Source organism: Dysidea avara, chromosome 1 (genome assembly GCF_963678975.1).
Source record: "Dysidea avara chromosome 1, odDysAvar1.4, whole genome shotgun sequence".
NCBI classification, from domain to species: Eukaryota; Metazoa; Porifera; class Demospongiae; order Dictyoceratida; family Dysideidae; genus Dysidea; species Dysidea avara.
In genome coordinates, this window is record NC_089272.1 from 24740050 (window position 1) to 24759900 (window position 19851).

Sequence of the window (19851 nt, forward strand, 5' to 3'; positions counted from 1 at the left end):
GGCCACAAGACACACAGTAGTCTTGAGAAAAGTAACAAAATATATACATATTATACAATTCCTATGTAATCTTACCAATTGTCTGTGTAACCATTGAACTAGTGGACATCCCCATTGTGCTCCTAGATATGCCTGTTGTACTGCTAGACATCCCTGTTATACTGCTAGACATCCCTGTTGTACTGCTAGACATCCCTGCTGTACTGCTAGACATCCCTGCTGTACTGCTAGACATCCCTGCTGTACTGCTAGACATCCCTGCTGTACTGCTAGACATCCCTGCTGTACTGCTAGACATCCCTGCTGTACTGCTAGACATCCCTGCTGTACTGCTAGACATCCCTGCTGTACTGCTAGACATCCCTGCTGTACTGCTAGACATCCCTGCTGTACTGCTAGACATCCCTGCTGTACTGCTAGACATCCCTGCTGTACTGCTAGACATCCCTGCTGTACTGCTAGGCATCACTATTACTCTAGTAGACATCACCATTGTACTGCTAGATGTCATGATTGTACTAGTAGACATCACTGGTGGAGATTCTGAAGCTACATATAGGAATGTATAAATAACAACAGGATACATGAATGTGATGATTGAGTTTTGTACACTGCATGAAAATTTCCAGAGAAATTCCCAATCCCAGATGTTGTGGCTTCTTTGGCACTAGATTGCATACAGGTATTTCCTGAGAATCAAACCACTGCTGTCTGGGATTGTTCTCTGTATCCAATGAAGTTTTATGTTACAGGTTTTGGCAATTGAATTCGTTGCTTTGGCGATTGAATTTGTCACTTTGGCAAATGAATTCGTCCTTTTGGCAATTGAATTCATCCCTTTGGCAATTGAATTCGTCCCTTTGGCAATTGAATTTGTCCCTTTGGAAATTGAATTCGTCACTTTGGCAATTGAATTCGTCGTGTTGGCACAAGAATTCGTCATAATTAAATTGTCTTCAAGAAAGCAACTGCTCATCACGAAGTGAATCATTTTCGCCATAGAGAGTTACGCTTGAGACACTAGAAGGTAATTGGAGCTGGTTGTATGCCTAGCTGATAGCTGTCTGGCAAGTTAATTAGTTTGTTCATGAGTGACCATGCCCATTGCTAATACTGTAGTACAGTTGTGAATGTTGCTGAAGAAGTTGTAGTGGAAGAATTATCACCTTTTATTGTACTTTGAGTGAAAAGATTAAAGTGAAAAGTGTACTTTTATTTCCATATTGTACACCTGGCTGCACACTTCAAAGCTGGTAGTGTGCTGTATTTGTTTCAACTGTGCTGTATTTGCCCAAGTGTGCTGTATTTTCCCTTTGATCCCAATACAGCACTATTGAAACAGTAAACAAGTTGACCAAAGCATGACCAATGCTAGACACATTATCGCATTCCTTTCATCAAACCACTGCAATGTTATGAAGCCATTCAACAATTATGATGTATCATAAACACATAGAACAATCCCATGACCTAAACACAAGTGGGCGAATTACCCTGAAAGCCATTCATAGCGAATAGCGAATGCAGTTAGCCAGGGAACAGAGTAAATGGTGTTATCAACACTACAAAATGACTCCTGTCCACATTGTAAAGCCAGGTGGAACATGGTAAGTTAATTCGCTTCCAGTTGTCTTCGTGGTATCGTTCCCAGTGCCACACCATGGCTTCTATAAATGCACTCTCACCAGCTAAACACAATAGCAAGCCTCTTTATAACAAAGTCACAGACTTACTCATGGGCATTAAGCCAGGCCTCAACCGAGGAACAAGTAGTTGGCCACTTACTGTTGCTCTTGGCAGCTCAAATCAATTAAAGCTACGTAGCTAGCTAGCTTCATCACGCTGAATCACTGCAATACACATGGTCTTGAACTTATGCGGATAGGCACTTACCTTCTGCTACTTGGCGCGTCACCCCCACTCTTCGCAGCCACTACTTTAGTACAATAAACCAGTTAAAGCACCTCCATTGCTCGTGCAACATGGAAAAAATAGCACTCGGGCATGGTTTTGAACCTAATACAGCACTCGGCTTTGCCTCGTGCTGTATTAGTCTCTTGCCCACACCCTCGTGCTATTTTATCCATATTGCACTCGCGGTGGTGCTTTAACTAGTATATAAAGAGTTGTTTATGACAGTTGTACCTGAACAAGATCTTGTAGCAGCTGCTACATCTTGTTTTTGTGTTTTTTTCCGGCTGCTAATCTTGTTATGGATGAATATTCGTGCCAAAGCGATGAATTCAATAGTCAAAGCGACGAATTCAATAGCCAAAGTGACAAATTATTTTGCCAACGGGACGAATTCAATTGCAAAAGCGATGATATCAATTGCCAAAATCTGTAATACTTTGACTCTCTGAATTAACATATGTTGCTTTAGCTTCTCACAGGTGCTTAGTGGGATAGTATTTAGAAATACAAACACTAAATTTACGTTCTTGAGATTGAATGTTGAAGAACTTACACAGAAAATTATTCACTACTAAGTGGTGCTGGGTACTAGTAACCAAACATGCAATACATGGATTCTTCTTCCAGTGTGGCACATGCCAATTATACTATGGGTACCTGTGCTTTGCTTGATACACACATGCTTGTACCGAGATACTGTAAAAAGGGGCACAAAATATTTTGATAAAAGTTGTTAGAGTTTGAACCAGGGACACACGCAAATCCTTAACCATGCACTGAGCTACTGCTACAGTATCACAACTGTTCACCTCACTTATAATTTCAATTTCTACCTTATAAATAGACATTCTAGTTTAAATAACAAAGTTTATAATTTAGCAAATATAGAACACTCTATCAAGTCCTTGAAAAAATGTGCACTCTATTAGATAAGATCCGCAACGCGAAAAATCGATATCCACCGATCAACTACCTAACTATTGTCATGTGTTAGGCTAAGTGTAACTTGAATAATACCAAAGTAGCAACCAAGTTTGTCACTTTCGTCTGGTAGAAAATGATACAAATGTCTTAAAATCATGTGATTTTTTTTTGCTGCAGCAGTTGTTAGGTTTCTTCATATGCCACGATATTCACTCTCAACATTGTTTAAGTAGTCTATCATCAACTCAAAGTATCAGTGATTTGATTTTATTGGTCAGTTTCTGGTAGCAGCACAATCTGTGTGGCTTTTGATGACAAACAAAATGTTTCTTCTTCTGGAACACATGACAAACAGAGCAGCAACTGTGACATGGGCCAGCAATGACCAGTACTAGGTAAAGTACCTGCATGCGGAGCATGGTTAAAATTGAAACTAACCATCTGGCTGAGCTACAGTGTATCTATATGCTGATATTTGGCTAAAATGACATCATTTTTGTAAACAAATACCAAAATGGTTGATGAATCAGTTAAACAGTTTCCAACAGCAAGGATACAAAGCGTAACAATATGGGTACCTTGTCCAGTAAACGCATAGAGCAACCTAATGCATGAAATAGGCACTCACATGATCAAAATTCAATTTGGAACAATACCCATGAAATCACTTTCATTTCTGAAAAGGAACCTTGCAGTACACTTCTTTTGTAAATATTTGTGCTAATTGTTCACTCATGTGTGATCTGGGCCTGTGCAGGTGAGTCATATATTGTGATGCATCATAGAGAGAGTCTTAGACTACTGGGCAATGTATACAAATTTATTGTCATTTGATTTTGAGTGATTTTAAGGTTATTGGAATAGAGTATGGTTGTATTTTCCATGATTTGAATTTCGATCATGTGAGTGTCGATTTCATGCATTGAATTGCTCTATGTATTTGTTGGGAGAGATAGCCATATTGTTAGGTGTTTATTGGCTTTGTATCTTTGCTGTTGGAGAATTCATCAACCATTCTGGTATTTGTTTGCAAAATTTATGTCATTCTGGCTGAATTTCAGCACACATGCAGAGATGGCCAATAAGCTTCAATTTAACTATGCTCCATATACAGGTAATACTGCCCGTTGCTGACCCACAGTGTAGTTGCTGCTCTGCTTGTCATGTGCTCCAGAAGAAACATTTTGTTTGTCATCAAAAGCCGCACAGATTGAGCTGCTACCAGAAAATGACCAATAAAATCAAACCACTGATACTTTGAGTTGATGATAGACTACTTGAACAATGTTGGAAGTGAATATTGTGGCACACAAGGAGCCCTACGAATCACTGCAGTGAAAATCATATGATTTTAAGACATTTCTATTGTTTTCTACCAGAAGAAAATGACAAACGTGGCTGTCACTCTGGTGTTATTCAAGTTACACTTAGCCTAACACATGACAATGGTTAGGTAGTTGATTGGAGGATATTATCACACAGTGTAATTATGGTAGTTCTGTATATCAGGGATCATGAAGGTTTGGGTTTTTCTGGCCAAAAATATCAATCTAAAACCAGCCCCACAATACCTTAATGGTGCCTTGGCAGCATTGGATAGGTACCGTATGGAGGGAAAATTTTGGAAGGAGATATTTTCAGAAATTTCCAAAATTTTGAACACTATCTGAAAATTAATTTCCGACATATTTTCGTTTTGACAATTTCAAAACTGACTTCAAGTAGCTATCTAACTAATTGGCTGTCATGTGGAAGTACTTGAAGAAAGCGCAAACAGCAAGTAGCAAGCCAGAAAGTAAAGAATCCTCGGAATCTAAGCTAGCCTGCCTACCTGAGGAAAATGGCCCATTATCACGATCCGTACCAGCAAGCGCTATTTCAGCAGCCAACATGTCTGTGTCAAAATGCATAGAGCGAACCAGTCAATCATCGAAACGAGGGAAGTATCAAAGATATAGCAATACAGAAAGGACTGAGATCAGAAGAAGAGCAGTTGAAATGGGAATCACCCCAATGATCAAATATTATGAAGGATTGAACCAAAAGTGCCCGCTACCATCTAGCAGTGTTTACACATGGAAAGTTCAGTATGCAGAAGAAGTAGCTAAGTAAAGCAAGAAGGAAACCAGTGGGTAACAATTTGCCCAGCAAAATAAAAGAGGAAGGCGTTGTTGCTTCATGAGCAGTCGGAAAGCTACATTGAACAGTATTTAAAAATGCTTCAAGATAAAGGCAGTGTGGTGAATACAGACAGCTCTTGTTATGGCTTGTGCAGAAGGCTTTGTTACCAACCATGACAGCAACTTGCTAACCACCAATGGAGGCTATATCACTATTACTAAGGATTGGGCCAAGTCCTAGCTACATAGAATAGGCTTTGTCAAGAGGAGAGTTTCCACTTCAGCTAGAGTAACACCTGAAGCATTTGATGAGCACAAAGCACAATTTTTATTTGATGCAAAATGTTCTGTTGGGATGGAAAAATACCTGACAGTTTAGTTATAAACTGGGATCAAACAGAAATTCAGTACATTCCTGTCAGTTTATGGACAATGGAGAAGGAAGGTGCAAAGCGAGTTGAAATCACAGGGCTAAAGGATAAATGACGATGGCTATTTTCTACCTCCACAGATAATTTATCAGGGAAAAACAGACCGCTGTTTACCAGCAACCAAGTTTCCTGGTGGGTGGCACATCACTTACACAGCAAATCATTGGGCTAACGAGAAGACTACTTTAGAGTATATATGCAAAGTTTTGCTACCTTGTATAGACAGATGGAGGCATGAGTTGCATTTGTCAAGTAACTTTCCAGCACTCATGATTTATGACAAGTTCAAAGCCCAATGCACAGATGTGGTTATAAAAGTACTGAGGGATAACAGTGTACACATACTGATGATTCCTGCTTGTTGTACGGACAGACTACAACCTCTCGATGTGACAGTCAATAAAGCTGCAAAGGAGTTAATGAGAAGTAAATTTCAGAACTAGTATGCAAATCAAGTGAACACCCAAATTGCTGCTGGAAATTCTAATGAGATGGTTGATCTGGCTTTGAGCATTGTCAAACTCTTGGGTGCACAATAGTTACGTGATTTGTATGATTACATGCTGGCAAGGCCCGAAATAATCACTAATGGTTTTAGGCGGGCTGGATTGTTGGATTGGGTACAGTGCATGCATAATGTTTGTATGCCGTAATATGTACAGTACACTGTTCTCATTATTGTATATACCATTTCTTTATATTTTTCATGTGGTCTAGTTATGCATATTTCTTTGACTTGAAAATGAATACCATTGTCAATTTAAACCTTTTGGATTTGTGCACAGCCATCAATAAATGAGTGTGGCTCTACGCATTCCTACAGACAGAAACCCATGATCCTAATAAGTGGGCGTGGCTCATGAAAGAAAATAGGCTGCAGCAGGACCTGATTAAGTGCATATCTCAAGCATTCAGATTCATCAAAATAATGTTTAATTACAAAAAAATGATAATACACTGAAATATGTAAGTCAACAGGTATGTCCTATATACGTAACAACTAGCCTGATAAAATATAGCTATACAATACGCAATTAAGAATTGTGACATGGAAAAGGTGTCATCATTCCATCTTTAAAACATTGACAAAGGCGTCTTCGCATTTCACTCTCCTTAACTTGTAACTGATGGGTTGCAAGAAAATACAATAGCAGTGGCAGCGGCTACCGCAAAGATACCACAATTGTTAGATCCAGGTTCTTGCTTTTGCATTGGAGCCAGTGATAATGATGTGCTATCATCATAACTAAACAAGCTCAAAACAATTCCCTTTACTTATTCACTGATGCAAGTATACACGGAAACATAAACCATATTGCTACCAGAACTGTTCACATTGCTAACAGTAATCCAGTGGTTTCTGTGGCAGAAAATTATTCGTATGCCAGAATTAATTTTGCCTTGACTACCCTGGGTTTGTGTAAGTGTTGATGTAAGACCATTAATGCTCGGAAATTGATTTTGTAAGAGTTTCTGAGCTAAATTAACATGTTTGTCATTTAACTGACAGCCAAATATAAGCACAGTCATTCTATCTGCTTCAGAAAGTTGAACATGGCACATCTTCAGCCACACAATTTTATCTACATCCATCACACTGTCGTCTGGTTCAATAGCTATGCATTGGTTTCCTTCCACTGCAATGTTTGGCTTTGTGGTCTGTTCTGCAGGCTCTTTAAATCACCATTGCTCTTCGCTTGCACACTAGTGGAGCCACACACAAATCAGAACTATGCGTGGCCACAGAGTTGCCTAGTGGTGGTATGCACTTCTCAAGACATGGCTTCTTCACTGTTCCTTCTTCAATGGCTTCATGTGGCTTCTGCACTGTCCCTTTTTCAATGGTTTTACAATGGAGGATTTGATTACAATACTAGGTGGATCCTTTGGTCTTTTCGGTAGAAGTCTCCTGATCGTTTCAATCATGGCTTGATTACCTCGAAATGTTAGTTTACAAGGAACGTCAAGTCCTCCTTGAGGTAAATCAGTAGAATATCTTCTCACACCATTGACAGTACAATTGATCGTCCCTCCACTAGACAGGAATAAGTGACATAGAGTGGATATTGTTCTCGGTACGTGGCCAACAATCCTGTCATACTTTCTTATAGCCACTGCATACAAATTGTGATCATTGCCCGGCTCTATCTCATGTTGAACACACTCACCTATAACCGGTGCCCAAATTTCTTTGTTAATATGATGCCCTCTAATGACAGTATCAGTGCTAAACTCCATGCTTTCAGTTTGTTTACTCAGTAGCCGCGTTATCACTCGATGAAGATAGCTAGCTAAATGGCATTTTGACAGCTGTTTCACTACGTAGGGGTGTCTATTATCTATGACTACACTGTATAATTAAATTTTACCATGATATTACTGCTATAAAGCTACAGACGTCTCTATGATGAATTGTCTGAGTAGCAGCTAGCTAGCTATTTCCGAAATTAAAATTTTGAAATGCAATTTTCATAGAGATTTCCGAAAATTTATTCTTCTGAAAATTTCTCTCCATACGGTATAACCAAGCCCAAAAGCGTCTTCAGTATGACTTGAAATGCTTCCAAAAATTTGCTATGAAAGTTAAAAAAAATATATATATATATTTAGTGGAATTTTCCATTGCCTGACTGATTGACTGACTGACTGACTGACTGACTGATTGACCGACTGACTAATGCCTCGAGGCAAGCATAGCTAAGGATACAGATTTGATTTTTTTCACTATTCGAGACCACTTTAGCCCATTGGCATACCACAGTACATACAATGCATGCTTCATGGACTTACCTGTGCCCTATTTTGTGTCCCATTTATTTTTTTCTAATAAAAGTGCCAGGTGTTGATTCGCGGTAGTGCTGTGCGATGGTTTCTCTACATTTTATGGGAATCATTCGAGTATTCTGTTGTGACTAGATTGATTGCAGAGGTCCTTCTCCTAGTGTTCAGGGCCACCCAGAGAAATTAAGGGGCCCAGGGCAAAAAGTTAAAGTGGGGCCCCAGGGGCAAGGAGGTTTCCACTCTGAATCACAACTTCACCCATGCTGTAAGTCGAAGACCAAAAAAAAAAAAAGTCATTACATACTGATAATGACAATAGCTACCCCTCACCAACCATATCTCCTTATTTATAAGCTTGCTACACTGCTCCTCTGAAGAATACTGTGACTGCTCTATTAGAGTATCTAGATCTGACTGCTCTATTAGAGTATATTGATCTTTTAAACAGGTATTCAAGGGGCCCTTCATGGGGCCTCCTGGGACCCCTTTCAGGCTGGGGCCCAGGGAAAAATGCCCCCCCCCATGGGTGGCCCTGCTAGTGTTCTTCATTATTTTGTAATGCTGTGTAACTGTAACATTACCAAAAATGAATATAATGGCCACTTCACTAACTCAGTAATGGGGCAGCTAGCAGGTGTCCAGATAAAACAATAAGCCTGGTGCCATTCCTTCCATTGCAATGCAGTATACGTACATGGGTTCACCAGTCATAATAATGTTACAGAAAGGTAAACAACCAAGTATAAGAAAAAAGAAACAAATAGTCAAATAAAATATGCAATTGCAAAACAACTATAACCTTTTCCTTCAATAATCATCATTGTGTCTCTAGATAAGAAGAAATGTAGGCAAAAACAAACCCTGGGACCTTACACAGTACAATATGAAGTGTAATCCAATCAAAACAACCATGCTGTGAAAAGGGGTGCGGCTTTCAATAGCCTGGGTGAAAAAAAGTTGTGAAATCAAAGGTGGCATCCAAGAAATGGCTGCAATGATGTTAATTACGCTAATAAATGCTAATAATGTGCATAGCCATTTTAGTATTAACACCATTGCAGTCATTTCTTGGTATCCACTTTTGACTTCACAACCTTAGAATGGACCATGCATGGAGCTAAGCACGTGTGAAAATTACATATTCTTCTTATATGATTGGTGTTGCACACCAGCTTTCTTGGTACCACATGACACACTATCTTCTACAGGGTAAACTACTTATGGGAATACTTGAAAAATGCTGTGTACATAGTCTAACCATTGTGACAGTACCTTTTTGTGATTTAGAGTAACAATTAAAGAAATGCAAGGCAAAAAGTCTTCCATAATCATTATTGTGCCTGTAGATTAGATAGAAATGTAGGTCAAAACAGTCTAAAAGCCAGCTTACAACCAGCTATGAGGTAAGAAAAATTGAAAAGAAATGAAATCTATGAAAAACTAGACATGGTGTGGGTCTTCAAAATGTATTTTGAAGGTTATGCTGTATTTTCACAGCTGTTTTGCCTTTCATGAATATATTATGTGTATATAAGTGTACCTTCCATATCTTTAGTCATCACAGTCACTCTAGTAGGTCTGCCATCACCAGCTGGGCTTACAACACGTACAGTGATACTATATGAGGTGTTACTGGTTAATCCAGTGAATATAATGAATGTCTTGTTGATCATCCTTATTGTACCATGAGATGGTGATATTGTAGCAATGTATCTTGATGAACCACATGATGGAGGAAGTGATGACAGAGAAACTGTAACGGTGCTAGTATTAGTATCAATCATTAATATTGTGGGTGGATCAAATGCATCTGTAAAAGAGTATAATACGTATTATAGTAAAATAAAAACATATAGACAATGTATATTAATTATTCTATTTGGATAGCCAAATTGCAAAAATGATATCACAAAAATAATGGCTGCTATAGTGTTAGCACTGATCATGTCCTTTACAACTTGTTAATGTTGGTAGTAGGTCTAATGGTCCTTGGATACAACCCCCATCCTATATAGAATGGTGGTTGGGTTTGGTAAATGTACAGGTTCCCATGCAGAACACTTCCAGTATTCTCAAAGTCCTTGCTACCTTTCTACTGGTATAAAACTGTAAACCTAAGAACCACATTGCATGGTGTCATTTACCAACCAACCTAATGGCTAGGGGATGACCTGTTCATATTTACTAGTGCCATAGAAAGGTGAGTGCATGATTAGTGAATCTTTCCCCCAAGCCAGTCTTCTTAGTGGGAACCTGTAACACAATGTTCACATGTATGGTGCAAAACTGCAACATTGGAGGTTCCATCCTGACAAGAATGCACAAAAGATACACTCACCCAGATGAGGATGCAGTTTGGTTGTTAAGCGCATACACCTAATAAAAGTTCGCAAAAAATTAATGTGATTATAACATATAATTATTAAGTGCGTGCACCTAAAATAAACCTTGTTTTTGGTTATTATGGATTCACTCTCTTGGGGTGGTGTGAACTGCAGTTATTACATGTACAATATTTTGAATCAAGTTTTTGTGTACTGAATCCTTCGTGTGGAGCGTACTACAGAAGACCACATCACTTGGTAAGTATAGTAAAGGCATGCACTTTGGCTTTGTACTTCGTAAAATTTTGCGCTATACACTACTAGCAAACCTCTAGCATTTCTTCTTTTGTATAGCTTCATCTCATGTTGAAGCTTTGTGTTCATCCACATGTACTTATGAACCATGATTAAGTATGAGAAACAGGTATGCGCTTAACAGGAAACATGCGCTTAATAGATACGTGCGCTTAACAACCAGACTCTACGGTATTATATAGTAAGTAATAATATCATGGACATATATAGTACTTAAAGTTATAGGTAGTAAGCCTGGGACAAAATTTATAATATAATATGTAATATAATAATTGCAATGCTGTTAATACTAACAATGCATGCAGCCATTATTAAAATTTATTAGCATTAACATCATTGCAGCCATTTATTGGCCACCACCTTTGATTTCACAACTTCATTATTCCAGCTTTTTAGGTCACACCATTTTTCACAGCTTGGTGTGGATTTTCTATGTGACAAAACATATATACCTTTATGGAAAAGTATTAATGTATCTAATGTCAAATCTAGCATTAAAACTTAGATCAGGACACATGATAGAGTGTCGTGCAGCCAAGTACAGCGAGTGCGGATGTGTGACAGACATGTGTTGTTTTTACAGGAACCAACAAAATGCTGTTTCACACATTCATAGCTCAATAGTGTCTGAACAGAATTTAACCAGTTTTTGCTGCAGAAACTCCCTTGGGGTAGGGTACCTCCTATTTTAAATTTGAGTTGAATCTGGAGAGCCATTACTGAAATATGTGCCTTCAAAGTTTGTCTGATTTTCTTTGTATTTTACTTCAAAAGCAATTTGTTGTCATTCCTACAAGGGTAATCCACTTGACAGAATAATTTGAAAATTGGTCTGCAGATGAAGTTACCATTGTAGTGCAAACCTTTTGTGATTTGAAAGTACTGAGAGTATCCAAGTTTCGAACCAGGGAGGGACCTCCGCACCTATATACCTAAGCCACTCTTCCACTACTGTCAGTTGCTCACCTCACTTAATTTCTACCTATTAAATAAAATTTCTGGTTTAGTACCCTAGAATGAACTATTCTAAATGTGTTCCACTGAAGTGCTCAGAAAAAAAATGTGCGCAACAAAGTATGACAATCACTACAAAAATTATGAAAATAGCCTATATCAAGTGTGTCATGCGGCCAAGTACAGCCGGTGCATACTCGTTTTAGGAACCAAGAAAATGCCATTTTCATGTATCTGTAGCTTAATAGTGCTTGAACAGTAATTAACCATTTCTGCTGTGAAAATTTCCTCAGGGTAGGGCATTTCCCATTCCTAATTTGAGTCAAATCTGCCCAGCTATTATTGGAATATACACACCTTCAAATTAAAGTTCAGTCATCTTATTTCGATTCTTCATAAGCTATACATATATTATAGCTACACAGTCCCTTCAACAATTTCCGTAGTAAAGGGGAAAAAGTTGAAAACCTACTTTTAGTCTGCTTGCCTGCAGTGAACGGAGTGCAGTAGATCCCATATAATGACTGCAATCTTCACTGAACATGCTAGAGCATAGCACATCAGTACAACTGCTGCCATCATTCACAATTGAAGAAGTTATGTACATTATATATACTCACCAACTAGTGTAATAGTTCCCACTTTGCTCTTAATGATGGTATGATCATCTAATTGAAAACTACACTGATATGATGACTGGTTGTAAGTTTTATCCACTGAACCAATTAACAAGAAACTATTGATACTACTGTTAACATCTTGATTGGTCAAATCATGTACCCATTCTAATTTATCACCAAGATTATTATTGATATCAGTTGCATTTCTAGTTACATCACTGATAACAGAACCATCCTCAGCTCTTCTAATAATCCTCCAATTTGGTAGTGTGGTGTTAGCAGGAACTCCAGTAAAACCACAAGGTATTTCTATGGCTAAGAATTGTTTTTCCCCATTAAGACATTCTGTAACATTATTAGGACCTCTATTGATCATTAAACCTGTAAAATAAGGAAGTAAGTCACAGGTACACTACATAATAATTACTTGCTATGTATTTATGACTACTGTTAAAATGGTCTTTAATATACACTGTATTGCACTGTTACAGCTAAATCAGGATAATTCAGGATAATTCACTGTCAAATTTTTTTTGTCACTGGCTGAATCGACGAAATTAAAATGATGAATAATTTTTAATTATGAACAAGCAAACGGTTAGCCAATGTTGTCGCAGATAACTTTGTTTAATTACTTCCAATGAAATTTTCTTGACCCAAATGGCCCAATATCTGCAATGATTCCCTCACTGCAGGTGATATCTCTAACTAACAGAGGAGTTGAGGAAGAATTGAAGAAGGCCAAAACAGCATAGCAAGGGGGTGTCACTCAGCTCTTGCTGTAGGTAGATCTGCGACCGTGGTAAAACTCTAAGTCAACGGTCAAGGCCACTAAATAGCTCTTACAGTGGGTCAAGGGTCAAGACGATACGGAAGGTTCGAAACCCACAATCGAAAACTATACGTAGCTATTATCAAGTTTACGGGATTATACGTAATTCACAAGAAGTAAGGATCTCCAAGAAGATGTTTTAAAGCTCCAATAGTGCATTTCGCCGTAGTTATAATGGTTTTTCTCTCCCAGCTGCTGGTAGCACGCACTAAGAAAATATTATACTAGGTTATAAGTGCAGGTGCGTATAGGAAAATAGAGAAATAAGTGTAGGTCAAAAGTTCGACAAAAAACGCTAAAGTCACAGGTCAAAGACGATAAACGCTGCAAGTCAAGGGTCAAGGTGAAATTTTCCCCGGTCAAGACTTTGACCGCGGTCGCAGATCTACCTACAGCGTGAGCCGACATGACACCCCCTTGCATAGTCTGTATGTAGGGCTGCACCGATTCTAGTATCGGTATTGGTATCGGGCGATACTGCTGTTTTCATGAAGTATCGGAATCGGCCATTATATTGTTGCAGATACCGATTCTTTTCACGCGTGCGAGAATAAAATAACGTTCGTTTATATTGGCTTATTTTACTAGCACAGTGGACGCCTAAAAGTATCAAGTATAACACTATAGCTAACTACCAGCAATATTACTGATCTATGCATGCTGATACCTATACGTGTGAAAATGCTTTACTGAGAAAAAGATCGATATACTCTAATAGAACAGTCAATAACTCTAATAGAGCAATCAGGTAGAAGTGACTGTTTCAGTAAAAGAATATTTTGTTCTTGTAAGCACCACTATGATATCATCTACACTTCTCCAGAAGAATATTTGAATATCCACTTGTTTGCATTTCAGTGACTTCCTTCTTTGTGAATCTTGATTGGCTACTTCATTATAAAAACATGAACCATACTGAAAAAAGCGTGTGCAAGAATACCATGAAATACACTATATAATAAATGTGTGCACTATATCTATGAAGTAGCTACTTTAAGGTACTTGGTATCAGTACTTGCACTTGCAGATACTTCCCAGCTGAGTACTTGGTATTTGAAGTATCGGTAAAAAGTGGAATCAGTGCAGCCCTATCTGTATTCCAAGTGAGTATGTAGCTGTTACAAGTAACTACTGCATGTTAATTATATCATATATATATATGACAATATGTGTATGGCAGAACCCAGCTACACAGCACCACGAGGTGCTGATATTTACTATATAGTCCTGCACTTTTTCAGTAAACAAGCCAGCTAAAAAATTCTTAAAAAACCAGTTTACTCTGTGGTATTCAGATCAATTCAAGTAGCAGCTAGAAGTACAAAATGGTGTGTCCATGGAGAATGTTGTCTTGGAACCTGTAAACTTAAGTATTCAATTTCAAGGGCGGATTTGGGAGGGGGGGTGCATGGGCCTCCTCCAAAATTTTATCATGTGCAAGCTAGGAAGCTTCTAGAAGTTTCAGCAATTGCATCTTATACGTATGCATGGGCAATGAAAAGATGGAAAGAGAAGGGAGAATGGCTAATCTTTACTTAGAATTACTAAGAGGGGTTAAAATTATACTTTTGGTGTGAGACTTAACCTAAAAACTGCTAAAAATTGAAATGCTCTAATAGAACAGCCAACTACTGCAATAGAACATCCATCATAATGTTTTTTCAAGAAGTTTCCAGTGTGTTTTCTTGACCTGTGCACTGCTATCTTACCATTGCTCCAAACATCCTGCAATATACTAATCACTTTCTGAGAACAACTTTTGTCAAATAGTTTAATGTTATTCAGTTCTTGCTATATTGATGCTTGGGTTAACATGCTTAAGTAAAACAGTTAATTTCTTAGCATGTATACAGTTAACAAGGCTGTAGTATTTGAGAACTGTTTGTTTTTGCTTTATCAGTACCAAAGTTCCATGCTGAATCTAGCATCAATTGAAGCTAATAAAATTTAATTTCATACAGGGTTTGCACTCCCAACCCCCTTGAAGCTGAACTTTATAAGCTCAAACGATACCACAGCATTTACACTGTCATGTTATAAGGGGAGAGTTGGGTCCAAAAACTAGTTGCATATGTAAGTGACTTTCGACTCTGGTTGTAAAAAATTAATATGGTGATGGAGCCATATATATATATATATATATATATATATATATATATCTGTAGTTGAAAAAGTCAAATTGAAATAGTAACAGAACAGTCTGTGTATATACTACAAAGTTGAAGTTATTTTTGTGTGCATTTTAAATCTCTACAGTGACCTTAAGATCCAATCCTGTGTATGTCTTTAACAATCCACTATTATGTATTGCCTTATAATCCAATAGCATTTAAAGGTGTAGTTCTGTTTTTCTAAAATTGCTTACAACTGAACTCTTCCATCTTGTACCCCCACAATCTTTCAGTACAGTACAGTATTTGGTTAAAAATAGCTTCCAGATTCAACCTTGTGATAGCTATATTCTAAAAATTTCCAGAGGAAGCATCACCCCAGACCCCCCTAGCTGGAAAATTCTATGTATGCATACTCTACACTCCGCATGGTGAGTGTATACTTGCCCTCTCTTCATTGTTACTCTTTGGACATTATAGTTTGAGCCATGAGACTGTAAAACACACTAGCTATACCTTAAGCCAAGCAATACACTAATTTAGCGATCTTGAATATTTATGAATTTACCATATAAATTTTATTAATTTGTGAATTGATATAATCAATTACCAAACTCTAAATTGTTAAATTCAGTGTACCACTAAGTTAAGGTATTTCAAACACAAAATTAATGGCAAGTATTGATCATGTATAGCTCCATCCTTCTCCTTTCTGTTCTTTATGTAAAGAATATATTATTAGTTACTGGTTGTGCCCTTATATGACAACAACTAGTATTACAACTGTTCTGGAATAATAGCGTCATTTCATCATTATTACACTTAGGTGACTCACAATGCTTTACAAGCATTGTGAATCATTTAAACAAAGTGGCATCATTTTTCAGTCAAAAATATTGCCAAAATTTAATACCTAATAGGTTAAACTTGCAAAACTTTTCTGTGGGGGCATGCTCCCAGACCCCCCTAGATAGAGCATGCTCTGCATGCTGAGTGTGCTTTGCACACTACAGCTATGTATAGTAGTTGTATTAACCAGTTGTCACTTTTCTTAGCCAACCAACCATTGTTAGCACCCCTCCTTCTGAAATCCTAGATCCGCCCCTGCATTCTACTAATGAACTTGAGAGAATGGCACAGTAAGTGCTTGATGGGCACACATCTGATAATGAACTTGATGACTTATTATATTATATGATATGGACAAGGAAATGTCTCATTGTCCAAATGTCCATACGAGGCAATGTCAAATGATGACCTCAGCTAATACCTTAAATCACTGAAGCTGGTAACTGGCATGGTACCATCTAAAGAACAAGTGACTACTCCAGGGCTGCTCAGTCAGTGTACACAGATAGCATCTGATATGGAGCCTAAATTTCAATCGCAACCTAGCTACAAGGAACATCCTTGTTGGCGAATGGAACCAGGTAAAAATAGCTGACTTTGGCATGAGCCAGAATTTATATGACTCAGATTGCTATTGTGTAAGGGGACATGCCATAGTACCAATCAGATCGAAATGGACAATAATCAGCAAAATGGACAACCAGAGTGAAATGAACAATGATCATATATCATACCTCGTATGGACAGTGATCATACCCCAGTATGGATGAGTTAATCCTCAGAGAATAAAGAACCTAGCAATGATGAAGAACTTGCTAACAATGAGGAACTTGCTGAAGATGAAGAATCTCAGGACTAGGCTGATTATCAGAACAGCAGAATCTCAAAAGCTGGTACACAGAATGTTTGTCTTGAGCTTGTTTTACTCTATCGTATAATATTCTTTCAGTAATGATGATATCTGTTAGTACTAGTAATAGCATGGGTAGCAGTGAAATTTGGGATAAATACCACGAGTGTTGCATACTTGCATTGAAAATGGGTAAAATTTCATGAGGTAAAGCCAAGTGAAATTTCCATTTTCAATACAACAAGAGTGGTATTTATCCCAAATTTCACTGCTACCCATGCTATTCCGAGTTAATACTATACTCGTATTTTGGTTGCCAAGCAACAGTTGCTATGGTATGGTTGCTATGGCTCAAATGGAGAATCAAATCAAAATAGTTCATAGCAACCATTGCTAGGCAACCACCAATGTGGTGACCTTAGCAAACATTGCCACGAAGACTATTTCTAAGGTAATAAACATTTTGGGCAATAGCAAACCATACCATAGCAACCATTGCTAAATAACTGTACTACATACTCTAGCCAATGAAATTGCAATTACAACTTTTCACTGCTACCAGTGAAATTTGGGATAAATTTCACTGCTGCTATTGGGACTTTTGTATGGTAGTGAAACAGGTATGGTATTAGGCATTAAACAGTATACATTACCATTTAAATAAATGCAGAGGCGATTAACACTGATCGTCAGTGTCAATAAACACCACCAAAAGCTATTGACAGTGACCAAGCAACTCAAGCATCAAACACATTGGTGTATGAAGGTAGGGTTTTTTGGTGAGTTCGAGGGTTGGAGAGAACAAGGCGACCATCTCAGTGAAGCCAGTAGCTTACCAATAACCATAGATATAATCTATGCAAAAACTTACCTTCATACATACATGCAGTTAAAGACATCATTATGCTTAAGGTTACGGGGTTACCCATTAAATAATTTTGTAGGCGCTTTGCTTATAGTTCTGTTTTAACCGTTTTGCACGGAAGAACTCACTAAAATAACATGGTATATTAACGTACAAGAAATACCAAAAGCGGCGATACACTCAACAAGAGATGCGCTTGTACAGAAATGCAGGCACTAAACAGCGAAACTGTTGAGTTGCTATTCATCAAAAACCAGGTTTCATGGGAAGCCAGACCATGATATTCAGCATTAATAAGCTATTACTTAGTGATTTCTAGGTCCTCACGAACGAATTGAGTTGTTATCCGATTGTAACAGCACTGTAGTGCACTCGCGGTATTTCCGTAGCAGAACTAATCGCCATTATCCTTGAAAGATACGATAATTAACCAGCTTCTAGTCAGTTTTCCCACAAAGTCTCCTCGACAGGACCTAGATAATATAACCACCCATTGACACTGCCATAAAAAAATTAGTGCTAATTGGCTGACAGCTGCTATTTTTGATGAATAATAACCACATTAAGCAGTAGCGCTTAACGCCACATTGCGGGGACTTAATTTTACGCTTGACTACCTTCCGCAGTAAATTATTAGCACTCACTTTGTATGATTCCTCCGCTATTATCACGTGGCTATACAACGCTTTAAAGTTAACAACCTTCTCACTAACACCTGCTCGAGTTTCGTGCCAATATTGCACCAACCATTATCGCGCATCGAAAAATAATAACCTATTATTAAGCGCCTAACCCGTAACCTTAACAGGCAAATTTCTGTGTTAACATTAGGGCTGTGTTCAGTCTTTGTTTCTTCTTCACAGGTCTTCTTAAATATAGCATTTTTTTCAACTACTTAAGGTTACGGGATACTGGAGACTGTCAAACAAAAATTTAATTTCGTAATTAAGGCAGCTTGGTGTTGTTGTGTTGTGTATCAGCTGGTAACAGGCTTAAATTGTTGGGAGAATCATAGTGTGCTGACTGGATAGGTACAAAGTACAAGAAAACACACGTAACAGTACAAGATAACATAGAAACAACACACTTAGCAACTGGCGCACCTGTAAGTGTATGCGTAGTTTTGCTGACTAATGGCGATATTTTCCTGAACCAAAAATCAGGACTGTCAAACTAGTTGTTAACATTTTGTATAAACAGACTACTAGTTTGGCTTCTTGTCTAGGTCCTGACGGAGCCTTTTGTTAGAAATAATGTTTCTAGTACTTGTGATATCAATTTAAAAATAAATTTTGTGACCACAGTGTCTTGCCTTAGGCCATATTGTAGTCATATTTCAGCAACTATATGCATTATTCACAAATCCTCTTGTCAGTCCCTCACAAGTGATGTTCTTCAAATCTTAGAATTGTTAGTAAGTTCTCATGGCTCTTCATTGGCCTGATTTTTGGTTCATAGTTATCACTAATTGGCATGGGGACAACTCATGTTTCCATAACAACATTTGAATTTCATGTCAATTAATGAGAAGTTAAGAATGCATAAATATTTGAAAACAATGCATTAAGAAAAATCAAACCCCTAATCATGAAAAATGATTGATAGTGTACATGTGGGGTTTACAGTATCCCGTAACCTTAAGCAGTACTACTATACTATACTGTTTGATAGCATAAAAATAATCTTGATTCTTGCACAGTGTATAATTATGTCAAAGCTATGATTGTCTGACTCAACAGATGATTTTGATGCTACACTATTGCTAGCTAGCTAGTTATACCATTTAGAAGAGCCATCAACAAGGAGGATATGCTGTCTATGGCTACAGATAAATTATGTGAAAGACTCATCTTCATGGGGTATGGTCATGCCATGAACGGCTTACCACATTCAGGGCTAAAATTGGCACTGCAGCCCGGCAGTGACCGTATACTATAGTAATAGCTAGCTAGCTACCTAGT

The 19851-nt window shown here is 37.9% G+C and overlaps 1 protein-coding gene across 1 annotated transcript in view; it reads right to left on the bottom strand.

The window, feature by feature from the left end:
• The window catches only part of LOC136260220 (serine-rich adhesin for platelets-like), a 53755-nt gene that overhangs the window by 20422 nt on the left and 13482 nt on the right, over window positions 1-19851 (bottom strand). Inside the window, exons 2-4 of the mRNA XM_066053885.1 lie at window positions 12384-12764; window positions 9711-9980; window positions 76-549 (exon numbers count right to left, since the gene is read on the bottom strand). Coding sequence (XP_065909957.1) covers window positions 76-549; window positions 9711-9980; window positions 12384-12764 — 1125 coding nt within the window. The remainder of the gene's footprint in view (window positions 1-75; window positions 550-9710; window positions 9981-12383; window positions 12765-19851) is intronic.